Source organism: Podarcis tiliguerta (genome assembly GCF_965153285.1).
Source record: "Podarcis tiliguerta genome assembly, chromosome: 1".
Taxonomy (NCBI): domain Eukaryota; kingdom Metazoa; phylum Chordata; class Lepidosauria; order Squamata; family Lacertidae; genus Podarcis; species Podarcis tiliguerta.
The window spans coordinates 100,492,708-100,511,585 of record NC_139534.1 but is presented as its reverse complement, the minus strand read 5'-3'; the positions used below and the strand labels follow the sequence as shown (position 1 = coordinate 100,511,585).

The following is an 18,878-nucleotide window of genomic DNA, read 5'->3' as shown; positions in this document are numbered from 1 at the left end:
TTGGACCTGATTTAAAAACAACAACAGAGCAAATCTGTGAAAGAGATGCAGTAGCACCAGTTGGCCTCAAGAGGGTGCCAAGTAGCCACGTCTGAGAAGGATATTAAATGCAGTAGGAGCAGACGCAAAAGAGTAGAAAACAACCTCCCCTACGTTTTGCTACATCAACTCCCGAGCATCACTACGGAAAAGCATTAGAAAAATGTGAGATGGGGATTGCCTACAATGTATTTGTGGATCGGCCTTAAATATCTCAATATGCAGCTATTACTCTTAGAGATGTCAGAGAAAACAGAAGCGGAAGGCTAATCGTGTTTGCTTATTCGTCCTATGTCTGGAATGGAAATCAATCCAGTGAATGCTATTGCTATTTCCTGTGTTTTGGCTTTCAGTCCACAAACGATACAGAATTGATTACATTTCCCCCTCCATTTGCATTGTGTGTCCTTTGCACTGAAACGAATGGGGTGGAATTATGTAAGGACAACAGCATTTGCATGGTTAATTACATAAGTTATGTCATTTCACCACGGCAGACAGTGAGATGAATAAGGCAGTTTTTGGCAGAAGACAAACTGCAGCGGAACAGAAGCAGCGCTGCATGCAACAAAGCAGAATGGAAAACAGCACCTTTTCACATCCCTAATCATGCCAGACATTGTTCATTATGTTGTACCGTTTACAAACACTTTATTCTTTCATGGCAGGGATGATTGGATCAGTTTACTTCCAGTTCCTTTCAATTTCATGTGTGTTCCTTCACAAATCTGTCCTGTCCTGTATAAACATGTGTGTGTGTGTGTGTGTGTGTACCCATATATATATATAATTTGCATGAAAATTTGTGAATGCACTTGAACTCATATATTTTGATGTATTTTCTCTGGGGTGTATATCATTGGACATATATTGCTGTTAGCTCCTTTGGGCATCTCCATTTTGAAATGGTATAAAAAGGAGGCAAAAATGCATTTATAACTTCTTGACACTCTTGGAACTTGCCCACCCCTCACCAACCTTTGTTTCCAGCTGCAGGAAAAAAATTAATGAAGCAGTATAGAGGTAAACACTGTTAATTTTTTCCTTACCTCCATTTTTTCCCATATAATTTCATAATTATCCTGATCTTGTATATCCTGCATCAGCTGTTGAATTAAAGCCGATTTATTTGTGGCAGACAAGTCATTTTTATCGACGGGCTGAGTAACTGACGGCTTTCGCGGCCTCTCTTCCAGGTATTTTTTGATGCTTGGTGAGGATGTGCAAAGCTCTTCATCTGACAGAATGTCACTAAGAGGCCCTGATTCAATGCTGTCCCCTACCGAAGATATTATGTCACTTGAAGAGCTGGGTGAAACTCTGCCTAACCTTTTGTGCTTCTTCTTGATCTGATAGGTCGGGTAAAGCTCAGAGTCCGAGTTCATTTCAGAGAGTTCCCAGTCATCAATGTTTTGAATGGTCTCCGCTTGAGGTTTCTGAGGAAGCAGTTTTGTCAAATTTTCTAATTTCAAAGCTAACACTTCAGTCTGTTTGAGGTGTGAGGGAAGCGCTAAGTATTCATCGGAACCATACCAGGCATCAGCAGCTTTGCTGTCCGTATTGACGTAACTCGGTGAAGATGAATGGGCCTTTTTGCCCTGACTTCTGGGAAGAACGGGAGATGAGGACACCGCAGAATCTGAACCAGCTGAAGAGCCACTCACTTGGCTATGAGCAGGTGAAGCAGAGTGATCTCTTTCACTGCAATACTGGCCATTCAGTTCTCGCCGTTTACAAGGATCAGAAGACGCAGAGGTCGAGTCACTTTCGGTTCCTTCTATGGACTGCAAGCTACCAAAGGGAATTCCATTTTGTAAAGCAGCGAGGCCTCTTTTGGCCGAATGATTCGTCGACGCAGCATTGGATCCAATCCTCGATATCCTGCACGATGCCACCTCCTCGGGAATGTCGTGGGACTTCTTGCATCGCAGCTTCTCCCTTCTAGTGTTGTCACTGGGCTTCCCCAGGCCAATGGAATTTTCCTTCAGGTGGTTTTGAATTGTGTACTTGAGATTCTGATCACTTATGTTGTGTAAGCAGTCACACGACTGGCTGATGGACGAGGGGCAGTTGTTGTACGCTGCTTGCAAAGCCAGGCAAAGTTTGGATCTGTCTGGTGGATCCAACAGCGAGGGTGTGCTCCTGCTCATTTCAGTCTTAAACATCAGGGAGATCTGGTTTTTTATATCATTGATCACCATATCCGTTCTAAATATGTCTTCCTTTAGAAACAAACCGCGTTTGGGCACAGTGGGTTGTGTAGGAGAATCCTCGTTGTAGTCGAAGCAGTCTCTAATTGATCTCTTGGGAGTGGAGTTTTCGCTATGAGGATGCTGTTGGCTTTTTGCACCGTCCGAGGTTAATGGATCGAGCTCCTGTTTTACTAATTCAAAGACAGTCTTGCCATCGAGTGAGTTCACAGAATCCTCTGGGCCCGATACTGTACAAAGAGGCAAGTTCCCAGAAATATGAGAGAGTGAAAGATCAGGGGACAGAGTCGATGATGGTTTGTAACTTTGGCCTTCCTCCTGGTGGTCTGTTGACATGGGTAAATGGATTTCTTTTGCATTAATGGTTTCATTACATTTGGAAGCAATCGAATCAGTTGCTACTGCCAGTAATCCAACACTTCTGATAAGCTCTGGGAAATCTTTTTCCATTTCACTGCAGCTCCAAGACTCAAATGGTTTTACTTTAGCCTGACCGGAGGTCATGTCACCAAGCGCACCAAGAAAGTCTTCGCTGGGGCTGTAGTCAGATAGTTCAAACGCAGTAATTCCACAATCCAGCGACAAGTAATTCTGAGAACATTTGATAGTTAGCTGTCCTGAGTCATCCACTTCTGTTAGAGAGTCAAGGCGGTCCTGTGACAAAACAGAAATAGGAAAGCTTTTAGCATGGTGTGTGTGCGTTATATGCATGCATGTGTGTGTAAATATAGCATCAATTCTATGAGTTTAACACCGATCCCATGAATCACACATCTTCCCACAAAGCATGAAAAAATACAGACTCAGGGGCAGTTTCCTTCTGTAATCTTTAGAAATAGAACATTACTGGATGTTAACAGAAAGCAGCCTTGTCATATTGCTGTGAAATGGGATTAGACTTGTAGTAGAAATTCAACATTTTCAATTCAGTTTCTGGCTTTCATTTCTTAAAATGTAAATTTACTAGACATCAAGATTCAGGTCTACTTCTCAGGATATGGACATCAATGTTACGTCAGGAAAACAGTACATACATAATTATTATTTCTAATAGTCATAAACTGATCTATACACTTCTAAGATGGTTTCTGAGGAGAATATTATCAGCTGATCACACAAGCCATTCAGGGTCTACCTATGTAAGTAAGCTGGGTCTCAGAACCAGCTCCTCATTCTGAGCAACTCATCTCAGAGAGCAACTGAGACTGCTGGTAGCTTGCCTCACTTGTCCTCACTTGCTGTATTCTCCCAACTTAACTTTGGCACAGCTCTGCCTGTACAGTGATGGACTTGGCTGCTATGTGAGGGCAAAATTTGGCACCCCCACCAGCCCTCACACTGCCTTCCCAAAGGTGGGTGAGGATGCATCTGGCTTTGGGAAGAAGTCGCAAGGGCTCTGGCAGAGTCCTAGACCACTTCTACCACCTTCCCAAAGCTGGGGAAGCGCTAACTAGGCTTTGGGAAGGAGATGGGAGGACTCTAAGACCCTGTCAGAGCCCTCATGTCTCCTTCCCAAAGCCCACCACCTTGCTTACTGAGCTCATCTCAGTGCCCTCATCTCAGATTATGCACACCACTCACAAAGCCCTAAATCTGCTCCTGGTCTGCGGCTTCTTGGATCTACGGTAATTTGTATTTCCCAGAATTTGAATGATCTGGGTCTGACCATATATCTGCTTCTGCCCTTTGGGCTTCCTTGGATCTTAGCAGTACTTTTCCTTTTCTGGGTATGCATATGCCTAAACAATTTGTGAATCTAAGTTTGGCCTCATTGAGGGGCAGTATTTCAATATGAGTAGGAAAATGAGAGTACCCCCAAATGTATATTTTTTAGAAAAAAGCACTGGATCTTAGAACCTAACACCTGGAACACACATAACAAGATTGCTGCCTGAGGCCTGGGACCAGGGCATGGCAAAAAGAGACAGTGGGTAGATAAGAAGCCAGCTGTTCAGCTCCCAAGTCAGAGCTAAAGAACAGGTTATGTTTTCCACCAATGTACCATTTTAAAGTGTACTGTGTGTGGGTAACAGACACACTGTGTGTCTAGGTATCACATTGTTACTCCATGCCACATCATTCCAGGTCACTGGCAATGTGAAGGAGAGACGGTGAGATTTGTGGAAAGAGATTTGTGGTGAGGAGATAGATCAGACGCCATTCACATGACCAGGAGGGGCTCACCTGGCAGGAAACAGCCCCAGCAATAACATCCCATCAAAGGAATCGCTGCCACTTATCAGGAGGAAGAGGGGCGCGGCAGCAGTAAGGAACACCAGCAGAGCCGATATGAAGCTCCTCCCAGTATCCTCACACAGTCCTAACCTTGTCGCTGCCTTTTTCCTACCTCTCCTAAAAAGCAACGGCGACAGCTCTGTGGCTTTAGTGTGGCTCTGAGGCCCCCCCCCCCCCCGGCAAACTATTCCCACACATAATGCATTTTCTGGTTCTAAGCTAATCAAAAATCTCCCAGAACACGTCTTCTTATGGCCAAAGGTAGCCGTTCAATCAGGCCTGTGAACAGCTTGTCTGAGGCCTGAGCTGGGAGTCTTGTAAGAAAAAAGTTACACATTCAAACAGCATAAGTCTGGCAGACTGGGGGACTGTGCCAGCTTAGCCCTCTGAGGTCTGGGGCATGTGTACCTGGCTGTCGCTCCCCTCCACCTCCCGCTGCACGGCCCTACATTCAACTAGGAGCTGCAGCAGCTACAGCACCACAGCATGTGGATTCATGGAAGACAAAAGCCTTTGTGAGTTTTGTTACCCTTGGGCTAGGCCCAGAATCTTCACAAATGGCTTTTGCAAATAATGCAATGAGGAGGGGAAAAAATGAATATTTGTGTCTGCCAGGTATTGCTCATATCTGGAAAGTAGGTGTGTGGGTTTAGGGACATACTTGGCACAAAAGATCAATTGTTATTCCTCTAGGAAGGTTCATTTTGCCAGTGCTGGCTTAGAGATGCTCCCCGGCAAACTCTCTTTAACCTGCCAGTCACAACCAGATCTGAAGAAGCAGTGGGCAAAAGACAGGTGTAGACAGGAAACAGAGGTGGGTGAGGAAAGGAGTGAGCTTCAGCCTGTCTGCTGGTCTCAATTTCAGAGCCACCCACTCTCTTCAGATCGCCTTCTTCGGTGAGAAGCCATTGTTATTTTTAGCATATTTACTAAGCCTCTGCAAGGAAACTTGTTTACAAATTGGTAGCTTATAGCAGCAGCAACTAAAATCATTCTGGTAAAATTAAATAATAATAATAATAATGTCAAGGGTCGTAACTAGCTATGCCATGGATAAACTTATTGTACAAAGGGCTTCTGCAAAGCATAGAACAAAGCGTGTGTGAAAACAACTTGGACTTTTAAGTTGTGCAAGTATTGCGCTCGCAGTTTCCGTGGAATAGAACCAGGCTCTTGTTCATTCGCGAGCCAATGAACTATACAGTGTCAAATCTGAAGATGAGTCTCAGCTCGCCAAACTTTTGCCTGGAGACAGGATTTAAATTTTGGGAACTGAACAAGATACATCTTTGATGTTGTCTTAGGAGTTGATCCTGTCAAACCACAGCATCCTTCTAATTCTGCTCCATGCCAGGGAAAATCCAAATCTCTGACTGCAGCCTTAGGCGGCAGCAATTGGCCCTGCCCACATTCTGCCACTGCAGCAAGGCATTCAGTTAGTTGGGATCAAGCAGGGAAAGTGCATCTTTTAGATTTCCCTGATTAAGAGCTCAGAAAGGGCAGTAGATTGGGGGAAAGGGCCTGTAGCCCTTCAGACGCTTTGGGACTCAAGCTCCCATTGGAAAGGACCCTATGGGTCATCTAGTCCAAAGCCTGCAATGCAGGAATATGCAGCTGTCCCATACGGGGATCAAACCTGCAACCTTGGCGTTATCAGCACTATGCTCTAACCATGCCAGGGATGACAGGAGATGAGGTTCCCAGCAACATCTGGAGGGCCACAGGTTCCCTATCCCTGCCTTAGCTGATCCTCAGGTGATTCTTACTAAAGTCTTTTGGTAGTATCTTTGGAGGCAGCCCCTTCTGCTTTCTGCACACATCACCCCAGCCAGCACCATGCAAGGGTCACAGGAACACAGCAAGCTGCCTCCTGGTCCATATAGCTCAGCAATAGTTGCATTGGTTGGCTGTGGCTCCCTAGGATTTCAAAAAGGCGGCATTCTCAGTCCTACCTGGAAATCCCAGGGACTGAATCTGGGACCTTCGGCAGGTAAAGCAAATGCACTATCAACTATTAAACATGAAGATTGCCACAAGGAAGCCACCAAGAAGCCCTCCTTTAAATCCCATTGGGCACCCTGTGGCCCTTGTCTGCCAGAGCCAGTACAGAATCAGATGTCCATCATAACATCTAAAATCCTGCTTTACTTGGCAGCATTTCTAATTATCTATAGTCTCTGCACACAGCCTACGTCCCCCCCCCCCAATCATAACAATATTTTTTTTAAGTTATCATGAAAATTCACCAGCATCTTAGCGTGTGTGCTTCTCCTAACATGCATAATTTTCTACGTAATTTTGCCCAATGCACACTTTTTTTTTTGCAAGCCAATTTTCTCCTAATATAATGAATTTGTTTGTGTTATTTTCACTAACATGCATTTATAGGCAAACTTTATCCAACTTTATGCATTTCTGTACATGTCAGTGGAAAATATCACTGCAAAATTCAGTGAAGTGCACATTTTGAAGAGAGGCGGTGTTTCCGTACTTGTATGGAAACTTGAATTAGGTAGAGTGGCCTTTCAGTGATAAGTGGCTTGAGTTTCTCCCCTGTCCTTCGTCTCCACACTGCAGCCGTCATGTTCAAACTGGCCCTAAGACAACAAGGTCCATGAATAGTGGCAAACTATGCATTGTGGCAGTGAACAGGCAGGCATGGACTGCGTTTGACCCTAAGCACTCCAGGAATTAAGCATATCTAGCTATGGAAGACTGTGGCACAAAACACACTCCATTCCAAATACATTAGACTGATTTAAATGAGAATTAGGGCACCTTTTTTTTTTTAGGGTTGCAGGAGAATTCTGCCAATAAGGCATGTACATTTGTGCAATCATGGGCCAAATATTAGCTGTAGATCTAAAAGATTCTTCCAACAGTGGTGCTAAAGTGAACCGATAACTTTCCACTGAAAAAAAAATATTATGGTGGATGCATTTGGTCTCTTTGCTAATCACAGAATGTAAGTCATTCACATGCTCTATGTGTCTTTCCCACGTAGGTTATATAGAGGCATCTGCCTTTAGCTCTGTATTCATTTGGTTTTATCCCTGGCACAGCAGCTTCAAAGCAAACATGACAGACCTACACTTTATTTTTGCTAGTTCAGTCATTCTGAATGGATGACTACAGCATTCATTTAAAATTTACTGCATCACACTAAAATTGATTGACAACCCTGGGCAGGAATTAGCTGGAATTGCCTGAACTAAGCACATTTTGCAGTAGTAGCCGAAGTAACTGTATTCGTTCAAATGAGCTTGAAACCCAACTAAGGGGTTAGAGTTCAAAAAGTAAATTCTTACATTTACTTGCCATACCTCCTTTGTTTCCTCTGAAAAGGCTTGCAGAATATCAGTCTGCCTGGTGTAATTCCCATTGGCATCCTGCAGTCCCTGTAGAATTCTCTCTCGTAGAACCAGGACAGAAACTCGAAGCTGGTGCCAAAGAAGTTGTACTGTATGGATGTCAACAATCACGTTGACGGAGTAAGACAAGAGCTTCAGGGAAAATTCAGTCTCCAGAAGAGCATGGATTTGTTCAACGTGATCAGAGATATCTTCACATATATCCTATAAGAAAGATGGGGGAAGAATATTAGCCAAAGTTATACAGTAATTTGATTTTACATTTTAAATTGCTGATTTAATTTTCATAATCTAAAGATTATATATAGCACTCTGTCTATCTGTCAGGCGGCAGAGGAACCAACCCCCATGGCAGGTTGCCAGGAATGGAAAAGACAAGTAAAGGTTCTTACCATCTGCTTTTTATTCAACATTTACAGAGAGAGGCTTGGGAATGCAGCCTCTTGGAACAATGGCATTGCCCCGAGTGATTCTCCACCCCCTTTTCTCCCACTTCCTCATTCGCCATCTTTTCCCTTACGGGTGGCGCTGAGGGCCCTTTGCTTTTGAGCCCTTTGCACTACTACTTTCAAGGCTCACTGGGTTCTGGGAGAGGAGGGTCTGGGATGCTTTCTAAAGACACTGTGTCCATCAGCTGTTGCCCTCCTGGTGCTTCCTCTTCCTCTCCCATTTTTCCCCAACTTTTCCCGTTATCTGCCTCTGAGCTGTGACCTCCCTCAAACCCCTGTTGTAATTCTCAACTATCTTCTTCTTCTCTGGAAGGTCAGGCTGGGGAGGTGGTCTCCACCATTCCTCCTCTGCCCAGTCCTTGATTCTCTCTTTTATGATGCACACATCATCTGAGACCATTTCTGATGCTCCTACAAACTTCCACAAAAGCTATCATCTTTGGCACTGAGAAGGCATTTCCCTATGGGTTGTATTTGAGGGGTGGTGCCTTCTCTTCAAGCATATAATCTGGCTTACTTGACTGAACAATCTGTAGCTATTAGGCCTGTGTACCTGAACTCTGCGGCATATTAGGATCTGGCTTGCAAGACTGATCTACAGCAGAGCAGGGAGGGGGGAACTTTTCCAGTTTAAGGGCCACATTCCTTTCTCGGCAGCCTTCCAGAGGCCACATCCTAGTGGTTGGTGGGGACGGAGGCAAAAGGGGGCAAAAAGAACAACAAATGTGAATTTTGCTTTTACGCAGTAGGCTAATTTCTATACACACTGACATGCTCCGCTCCATCCAGGAAAACAAGAGGCATTATCAGAATTCAGGGACAAGTTCCATGGGTCATGGGTGGCTGGGAATGTCACCCAGACACAGCTCTGAAGTACTGTAATGTCCAGCTGAAGTTTCTGAACTGTATTCAGAGGAATATCTATCCTATAGATATATAAAATACCTCTCAGGAAAACTAAATGTTGTATGTTAAGTAACTTGGTTGGAGGGTAATTTGGACATTACTTCAGAGCTGTGTAGATATGTCGGGGTGACACCAGCCATACCTCCTTCCCCATGACCCCACCCCTTACTAGTGCTGCTTTGCACACTCCTTGAGAGGGCCAGTGTAGTGAAGTGGTTAAGAGCGGTAGATTCATAATCTGGGGAACCGGGTTCGTGTCTGCTCCTCCACATGCAGCTGCTGGGTGACCTTGGGCTAGTCACACTTCTTTGAAGTCTCTCAGCCCCACTCACCCCACACAGTGTTTGTGGTGGGGGAGGAAGGGAAAGGAGAATGTCAGCTGCTTTGAGACTCCTTCGGGTAGTGATAAAGCGGGATATCAAATCCAAACTCTTCTTCTTCCTTGGCTGTTTTCCCCTGGGCTGAAATTTGTCCCTGAATTCTGATAATGCCTCTTGTTTTCCTGGATGGAGTGGAGTGTGTATGGGTGACACTGTAAAGGCTTTGGAAAACCACATACCCCAATAACAGTAACAGTTGCTACTGGCTGTAGGCCTTACTATGTCACACACACAGCAGGAGTCAACTGGTATTACACATTAACAGAACAATTGACAGCCTGCTTTCTCTTGAGTTGTTTCATTGCTTCAAGGGTATGCCAAATATCTCAAATATGACCTGACGCCAAGTGAGCATTCTCAAGAATGAAAAGAGGGAAGCAGGAGGCAAAACTTCTATGACATTTCCTATGCAATGTTTAATGGAAGAGCATTTAGGTTCAAAAGGGTAATCTATTTCAAATACAGTACAAAGAAAGTAACAGTTATTTCCAGAAATCAACCAATACCAATGTTGTATCTCAGTCACTACTGGAATCTAACTATAGGGAGAATCTCAGGAACATCTGGGATCATTCTGCATGTAATATCACGAATCCAATACACTACATTTAAAAGAGGAATTAACCACCACTGGTCATTGTCACAATATTATGAGTTATGTTATGAGTTTGTAGATGCCAGGCCTCTCTAATCCTTGGATGTAGTAAGGAAAGACGGGACCCAGAAGGAAAGCAGCAGGGGGTGGGGAAGTTTGTTTCTCCCAAAATAAACCATGAATGATAACCACGAACAAACCTTTGCTTCAGATAGGATCAAAGTAGGGGAGTTTGAGCTGTGTGTGCACACTTCATCCACAAGCTAATTTGCTTAACCATTGTTTTTGGCTTGGAATTGTGTTGAAATGTGGCCACCATCCCCAAACTTGCTTCTGTTCTCTTCGCACACATTTCTGACTTACATAATCCTAACTGTGGGAAGCAGGAAGTGTGTTACGCCAGGAGATCTCTATATCACTTCCATTGTGAAATATCAACCAGCCATCCTGAGACATTCACCCGCAATTTCCCCAACAACTGATGTGTATGGCAAGCCTAGCCACTGACTATTAAGCAGACATTTTGTCCTTCCTCCAATACTTAACAAGTGTCCTTCACAGCAGTCGACTAGTAATCCTATTGCATGGGACGTGGGTGGTGCTGTGGTCTAAGCCATTGAGCTTCTTTGACTTGCTGATCGGAAGGTTGGCGGTTCGAATCCCCGCAACAAAGTGAGCTCCCATTGCTCTGTCCCAGCTCCTGCCAACCTAGCAGTTCGAAAGCATGTCAGTGCAAGTAGATAAACAGGTACTGCGGTGGCGGGAAGGTAAACAGCATTTCCATATGCTCTGGTTTCCGTCAGGGTTTTCCGTTGCACCAGAAGTGGTTTAGTCATGCTGGCCACATTACCTGGAAAGATATCTGAACAAATGCTGGCTCCCTCAGCCTGAAAGCAAGATGAGCGCCACAACCCCATAGTCCCCTTTGACTGGACTTAACTTTCCAGGGGTCCTTTACCTTTTTTTACCTAGTAATCCTATTACACTAAGGATTTTTTTAAAATAAAAAATAATTTCTTTATTAGAATTATTACTTTTAGAGCTGATATTGATACTAAGGCATTCCTAAATGAGTAGAAAAATTATATCACATGCTCCATCCACAGACAGAAAAAACATCCCACGTTCCACTTTATATCATAATGACTGCTATGCAAATAGGGATGTTTTTCACAAAAACAAACAATGAAACATTAACACCAGATGGGGTTATACACTGTTAAAGTAGGCAGACCATACAGCTTCATACCCAGTGCCAGATTAAACCCTGTGGAGGCCCCTAGGCAGCTGAAATCTCGAAGGGGGTGGGGTGGGGGGGCTCGTGCATGCACTCTAGTGGAATAGCATTGAACTATGAAATCTTGGTTGTAATTATCTTTCAAGATCAAAATTATTTTGATCTGTTGTCGCAAGGCCCCTAAAAGGAGTGGGGCCCATAAGCTGGTGCCTATTCTGCTTATTTGTTAACCTGGCACTGTCCATACCATTTCACAAGGGACAATTAAAGTATGTGCAATTAATGACTCTGAAATAAGGCAGACCAGCATGCCATATGAGAGTCTGGGAGGTAATTTGTGCTGTCATCCGTGTTATCATATTGCAAGAGAGGCCATCAAAAACAGGGTTGTTGTTATTTTTTAAATAGAGCTCTGAAGACTTGAGCACTTTAGTAGCCTTGTTTTTATCTAAAACCTAAGTCAGGCACATGCTTATAAAACCATGTGGTTTCCTGCAATGAGTTGATAGGCTGTACAGAAGCATCTTTGAGCATGGAATTTCTCAGAGTATAGGGGCTGCATCTGTACAAGACCAACTGTCCATTTATCTCCATCCAAAGGACAGCTGATCCAATAAGTTACAGCTGCTACTATCTGTCAGCCAAAGTCCGAGCCCTCCATGTTCATTAAACAAAAATCCAGTATAAACACTGCAGCCTGCAGACTGACAATCTTAAGTGTGTTTACTTGGAAGCAAGTCTCTATGAATTCAATGGGATTGACTCTCAGTTAAGTGTACATAGGAATGCAGCTAGACGTTCCTAGGGTCTGCTCGAATCTAGCTTTTTCTAACAAGTTTTAAACCGAAACGCTGGTAGTGTTTTCCCTAGAGATAGATACAACACGACTGAGACATATGTGAAGTCTAGTGGGAGATGAAAGGTTCTAGTGCGCCACAGTTAACAACAGTGACAGAAGCAAATGTACTTTGGTTTATGTTCTTTGATCTTGTGGTAAACCCCCTGCAAAAAATAAGCCTTTACTCATTGCATATGACAAGCTTACATGCAAAACAAATTCATGGTTTAAGAGTGTGTCTGCCTTGTTGAAGTTTATTTTAATAATATTATAGATTCCTCCAGGGATTGAAATTCCAGGCTAAACTTAAGAGATATCATAGAACGTTTAAAAAACACACTTTCATGTTCAGATGGAGTTAGAACGCTATAATACCGTTGCTTTACTGACCCAGAGAGAAAAGTTATTAACCCAATTATCTGTCAGTGAAAATGGGGTTGGTGCTGTTGCTGTATAATAAGGAATTGATTCCTTTCAGAAAATAACAAGAGTGATGCTTAGAACTTGCACAGCAACTTATGGGTGTTCAAAGCAGTTCGTAAATATTACGTCAATAATCCCTACAACAGTCCAGTGAAGTTGGTCAGTGTTATTATTCCCATATTGAAAATGGGGGGCTGAAGCCAAGAAACAAGCCCTTTTCTCCAGGGCAAATAAATGGATGGAGATGGCGGTGGGATTCAGAATCATGCCCACTAATTTCCCATGTGTCCATCTGAACCTGTCCAAAGATCAGACCAGTCACATGGCCTTCTGATCTGGTTATCTTGCCATCAGGCTCCACCCTGAGAAGGAGCCATAATTTACACCAGGGTAGTTCTCAGTGGGGAGAAGTGCTAGGCCCATTGTCAAGCACAGGGAATCATTCGTCCATAGCAATGTACATAGCAAGGCACAAGCCATACGCACAAGGGCTCTGACCGGACGATCTGTGCCCTGGGTTTTTCTTGCTAACAGAGCATGTGTCCAGAACTAAGTACACACACAGTTTGTTTGGGTGCAGACTCTCTGCACGTGTTCAGAAAAACACGCACTTTTTGCCTCCACTTTTTGCCATTCACTATTGATTGTTGGGTGGGAAAAGTTACGGTGGCTTACTAAGGCAACATAGTAAGTGTTGATAGAATGGAAATCTGAGCCAGGAGGGGCTTCCCTAGTTCAGGCTATGAGTCACGATGTTACATGTGCTCTTGTCCTTCCTTTTGTCATTATGAGTGTATGGCAAACATGTTGCGACCTGCCACTAGTTAGTAAAACCTGCGATGACAAGTAGGTTTGGTGTGTATGAGCAAGTTGTTTACCGAACACGCTGTGACCACATTCTCATGATCGGAACTGCCTGCCTCTTGCAAAAATGAAATGCTTAGTGTCGTTCACATGGCTTGCATCCCAGAGGAACAACACGGAAGCAGCAGTTATGAGTTACCGGTCTCTGCACCCACAGCAGATGGTTTCCAACCACCTTAATCCAGCCTTGGGTTAGGACTGCAAGCTAAAATAATTACAGAGAGTGCATAAACTTGCTGGTCAGGCATGATCATAATATCAGTTGCATACAAAATAACAAACTGTGAGAAGCTTTTAAGTGTTTGCTCCAGCGTTGGTTTGTAGGTGTTATTTCCAAAAGGAGAGCCACCAAGGGGTTGGGCAAGCCATCTTCCTATACAAGTAAATCCAATAGAACTAGATAGGCATTCCTTTGGATGTCAGCTGCCCCCAGAGGAAACGTGCCAAGTTGGTGGAATGAGAGATATTTCCGGGTGAGGCAACTATGGCCCTTGAAATAATGAGGTTTCAAGTAACAAACAGAAAATCAAAACCTACTCAAATAAAAATAAATAGCCACACTAGTAAAGAGCAAACTATACATATATACTGTAGGCAACAACAAGGCTGGCAATTTTCTCATCGATATAAATTTAATTCCAATGGGTAGAGAACACTCTTCAGCATATTAAGTTATATATGACCCTATAGTCTTTAGAATGCATTAAAACCATAAACTATATTTCTAAGGTCAACTCTGGTTTGTGAAAAGACAAGGAGGTTTTGAACGTAAACCTGATTGTTCCCGCATTCCATTAATATTGCATTTTAAAATATCTAATGCACAGCAATGTCTCTTTACTGGATTTGTTCTAGACCTGCCCTATCTCTCCCCCCCCCCCCAGGTTATTAATTCAAGAAGAATACATTTTATTCATTTTCTGCACTTGGTAGGTTCACAAACATGCTCTACTACAGTACAAACATGCCCAGGGAGAAAGGATCACATCAGACCAACTCTAAATGGCATACTTGACAACTATATGGAAAAGCAACTATAGAATGATCTTCATTTCACTAGCAAAGGTCATCCCTTCTTTTACAAACAAAAAATATAGGACAAAATATTTTGACTAATAAATCTGATTCTCCCAATGCAAATATTGTATTCCAAAGTAAAGTTTCCACTAGAGCAAATGTAAGCTTCCCTTGAAATGTACCGTAAATAAATTCAGGAAGACAATTGTTGGTGGGAATATGGAAGAGAAAGAGTTAATTTTCCCCTTTCCAACTTCATGGTTCTGTGGCTACTCAAGGCTTCTCAGTGTCTGCTGTTTTCAGTAACAAAAACATGCACATTAACTGCATGAATGCAATTAACACCACGTCTTGCAGTCTTAGTTGTGTTAAATGCATTTAAATGAAATCATGAAGAAAACATGGGCAGCTTGCAAAGCCACTGACTTATCCAGGTTGAGTGAAATGATACCCAATGGCTACATATGTGGAACAAACTGCTGCTGGATATGGCAGTGTCTGCAATATGCACTACTAAGGGTGATTAAATATAAAACTCAAGCCTACTGATATCAAAGGAATAACCATACAATTTACCCCAAAATAAAATAAGGGTGCAAGTCAATGGAACACAGCCTCTTCTGTTAAAACAATTGGCCATTATGAAAATATATATTTCTCGTTTTTACAACCAGACTGTTACTATTTTGCAGGAGTTATTCAAGTGCATACTGGAAATGTAGGCTTGTGCAATGAAAGTGGATTAAAGAGTTCTGTCACTATAGCACAACAAATCCGCTCCTTTTTTTTTTTAAAGGACTTTTGCAGTTAGGAAAGTGACAGGGAAATGCACTGAAAAGTCTGGGATGGATGAATGGTGAATGGGAATATCATCAGAATGAATGCACAGTCATATAACAGCCACCCCGCAAATGAATCAGAATGAACGCTCAGTAAAGAACAGACATAGACTATTGCCTGCACACATCAGAGTAAAGATTCACAAGACATGTACTTATTTAGTGTAAAGATCACTACTATATACCGACTTGGACCTTTCCAAAGAATACTGTTAGAATTAAAAAGGCATAGCACTCTTATCAAAAACACGAAAGCAGCACTTGAATCTGACAGCAAGCATTTAAGCAAATTATAGTGCTGCTTCCGTCCCTTCACACATACCTAATCACACAAATGATCAAAGAGCATGTTGAAGAGTTATCACAGAAGCTTGATGTAAAAGTTATTAAATCAGAAACAACAAATGGGGTGGTGGACCTATCCTTCAACAAGGTAGTCTAAATATAGAGCAATTAAGCACCTAGACTTGGCAGAAATTACAGTATGCAAAGGAATGAGGTACACTCTTGCAGACCAAAGTAAAAGTTCATAGACATGAAACATGATCCCCACTTAAAAGGTACAGTACAAGAAAGCAGTTGCAGAGGCTAAACTCTGAAATCTGCCATTCTTAGATCGTGCCAAAGCCCACATTTTGTTAATTATTTCCCACTACATCACGTCCTACCTTAATTGTTTCCAAAGGAGGGTTTTCATTCACCCATTTAGCAGAAAATTCACAGTCCCCCCATTTTTTCCCTTCCTCTCGGTCAAAGCAGAGCTAGTAATTCAGGAAACATGCCAATATAAAATCCAGACAAGTCACAGCCAGATCCATTTTCAGTTCTCCGGCAACTGCTTTTGCTTTGCAACGAACAAATTTAAAACATAGCAAATGATTTTTTTAAAAAAAGTTTCTGCACAAGGTTATTTCCCAGATTAAATTTAAGCCTCTTTCCTTCTCCTGAAGTTTCTGAGCTACAATAATGTTTTCTCAGACATACGGATCTCAGACTGGTAACTCACTAGACACTTGCCGCTTGAAATTAGTTGGGTTATTTTAGTCACTGACATAAGTTCCAGCAGAATGTTAGCTGAGCACCAAGATGGCAAAAGGGAATCTAATATAAGTCGGTCACTTGGTTACAGTACAAAGCTGATAATAAAGTTTCAGATTTGGATATATTTATGGACCTACAAGTACTACATTTCTTTTCTCCCCACCCCCGATAACATGATTTAGGCTGCAGTGCTGTGCACACTTACTTGGAAGTAAACCCCTTTGAACTCAGTGGGACTTGCTTCTGAGTAAATGTACAGAAAGAAGCTTGTGCTATTATGCTGCAGTCCTAAACGCCCTGGGGTATTATTATTATTATTATTATTATTATTATTATTACATTTATATTCCACCTTTCCTCCAGCACACATGATTCTCCCACTTCCCATTTTAACCTCACAACAACCCTGTGAAGTAGATTAGGCTGAGAGACAGTGATTGGCTCAAGTTCACTCAGTGAGCTTCATGGCTGAGTGGGGATCTGAACCCCAGCCTCCCAGGTCTTCATCTTACACTCTAACCACTGCACCACGCTGGTTCTCTGGGTAAAGTGCTCTTGCAAACCTGGGGATTTACACAAAAAGTCAATTTGCATAGGATTGGGCTACAAGTCTTTAAAAGTTCCAGTGATGTAAAACTAAGGTCAGTAGACTTAAAATCAGATCGTTTAGATTCTTTCAGGACGCGACCGATCATAAGATCGGAAGAGTTTGTTCACAGCAGACTTGACTTCCCCAGTGCAGTGACTCACGAGAGGACACTCAAATAATAAATGGACATTCTGGCTTTTGCAGCAATATGAAATACTGTGCTGGGTTCTGAGCGGGGCAGGAGTGGGAGTTACATATTGCTCGGGAAATCCTCAGCTTAGAAGCTCCTAAAACTTTATTACAAGAGAACCTTGTGGGTGCCCCCAGAGTTAACTTCAGTGTGATACAATTCTATTTGTACATACATAAATAGCATAGGGTTGTAACCAATAGTATGTCTTTTGATCCAGATGGGGCTGCAAGGAACAGAAAGGGCTGAGTGGGCACCCTTCCAGCTGCAGCCCCACGTACCGTCCCACAAGTCTGCTCCAGATGGCCGGATGAGCATTGGGAACAGCTTGGGAGGCGGGAGTGCTGACTTGGCCCCGAGGCCGTGGACGCCCAGGGCTGTGGGTGCCATGCTGCAGCGTGCATAACCCTGGCACTGGAATTTGTGGGTGCCCATCTCCTCCATGGGGGATTTTGTGGGTGCTTGGGCACCCAGGGCCCCAGGAAGTTGGTACCTATGATGGGAGGAAGTGCATGGGTGGATTGCAGGTTAACTGTAAATAATGTGTTGGGATACTGCCAGGAAGACGGAGGCATCAGGCAGGCCCCCAGTCGTCTCCGGACAATCACTGGTCTCCCGTAGAACAGCATAGTCATTTAGTGGCAAGAGCCTCAGAGACATTCCAAGACCAGTGCAGACCCTTTCAGCAGAGTCTCCACAACGAAAGGATGCAGACAGGAGAGCATGTTTACAGCTTTATTCAACATAGTTCTGAACAAAGGAAAAACATGACTGCTTGCCTCCGTGTCCAGGAAAACAGCCAGAGCAAAAGCTATATACAAAACGGAAGTTCCCAGCAGAGCTGGAAGTAAACAGGCATGTGATACACAACAATCATGCCTGATCCTTTAAGGTGGGATGGAACTATATCCTGACATAATGGAGATAAAAGTACAGGAGTGCAGGATAAATGGGGAATAGGCAATAATCACCTCTCCCTCTTTCTGCTCCTGGAAGCCCAAACTCAGAAAGTTCTCAGAAAGGATAGTTTTTGTGCCTAGATCTAACAGTTAAAAAGACAGGGTGACAGTAGATATCACAAGCTCAAATTAGATGTAGTTTGTCATATTATATGTACAAGCTTCAGCAAGCTTTGGGTCTGTGCATTGCCCCTCCCCTTCTTCCTCCTTCACACTTTCCTGGGGGAAATCAAAAGCTTAAGAATATAAGAGCCCTGCTTGATCAGGCCCATTCTTGCCCTGCATGAGATTCTCACTGTGGCCAACCAGATGCCCATAAGAATCTTGCAGGCAGGACCTGAGTACAACAACACTCTCTCCACTTGCAATTCCTAGCGTTCTGCCTTGAACAATGAAGGCAGACCATATGGTCAGTAACCATGGACTGCCTTAGCCTCTGATTATGGTTTGTCTGAAGATGGGAATTGTACAAACTGTAGTGAATTAACCAACCAGGGTACCAATTCAGGTCCCATGGCTTGAGATCCTGGTTTCTTAATTAACGATGGTTTGTACAATCTTCAGAATGTGTTCAGAGATAATGGGTCACAATCGGAGACTGATGCCCCAGAAGCCACCCAAGGATGCTGGATTCTGACACTGGCCCTAGTCTACTTTCACATGGTGGTAAAGCATATGGTTGTTACAATGTGCACA

At 43.3% G+C, this 18,878-nt stretch overlaps 1 protein-coding gene across 7 annotated transcripts in view; it reads right to left on the bottom strand.

The window, feature by feature from the left end:
• The window catches only part of AKAP6 (A-kinase anchoring protein 6), a 247,747-nt gene that overhangs the window by 168,166 nt on the left and 60,703 nt on the right, over positions 1 to 18,878 (bottom strand). For 2 of the 7 annotated variants that reach the window (XM_083452109.1, XM_083452107.1), the window contains exons 3-4: positions 7,793 to 8,059; positions 1,089 to 2,903 (exon numbers count right to left, since the gene is read on the bottom strand). In XM_083452109.1, the coding sequence (XP_083308235.1) occupies positions 1,089 to 2,903; positions 7,793 to 8,059 (2,082 nt within the window). Of the gene's footprint in view, positions 1 to 1,088; positions 2,904 to 7,792; positions 8,060 to 16,071; positions 16,446 to 18,878 lie in introns of those variants that run through there. The other 5 variants (XM_083452110.1, XM_083452108.1, XM_083452112.1 and 2 more) reach the window with 4 other exon arrangements.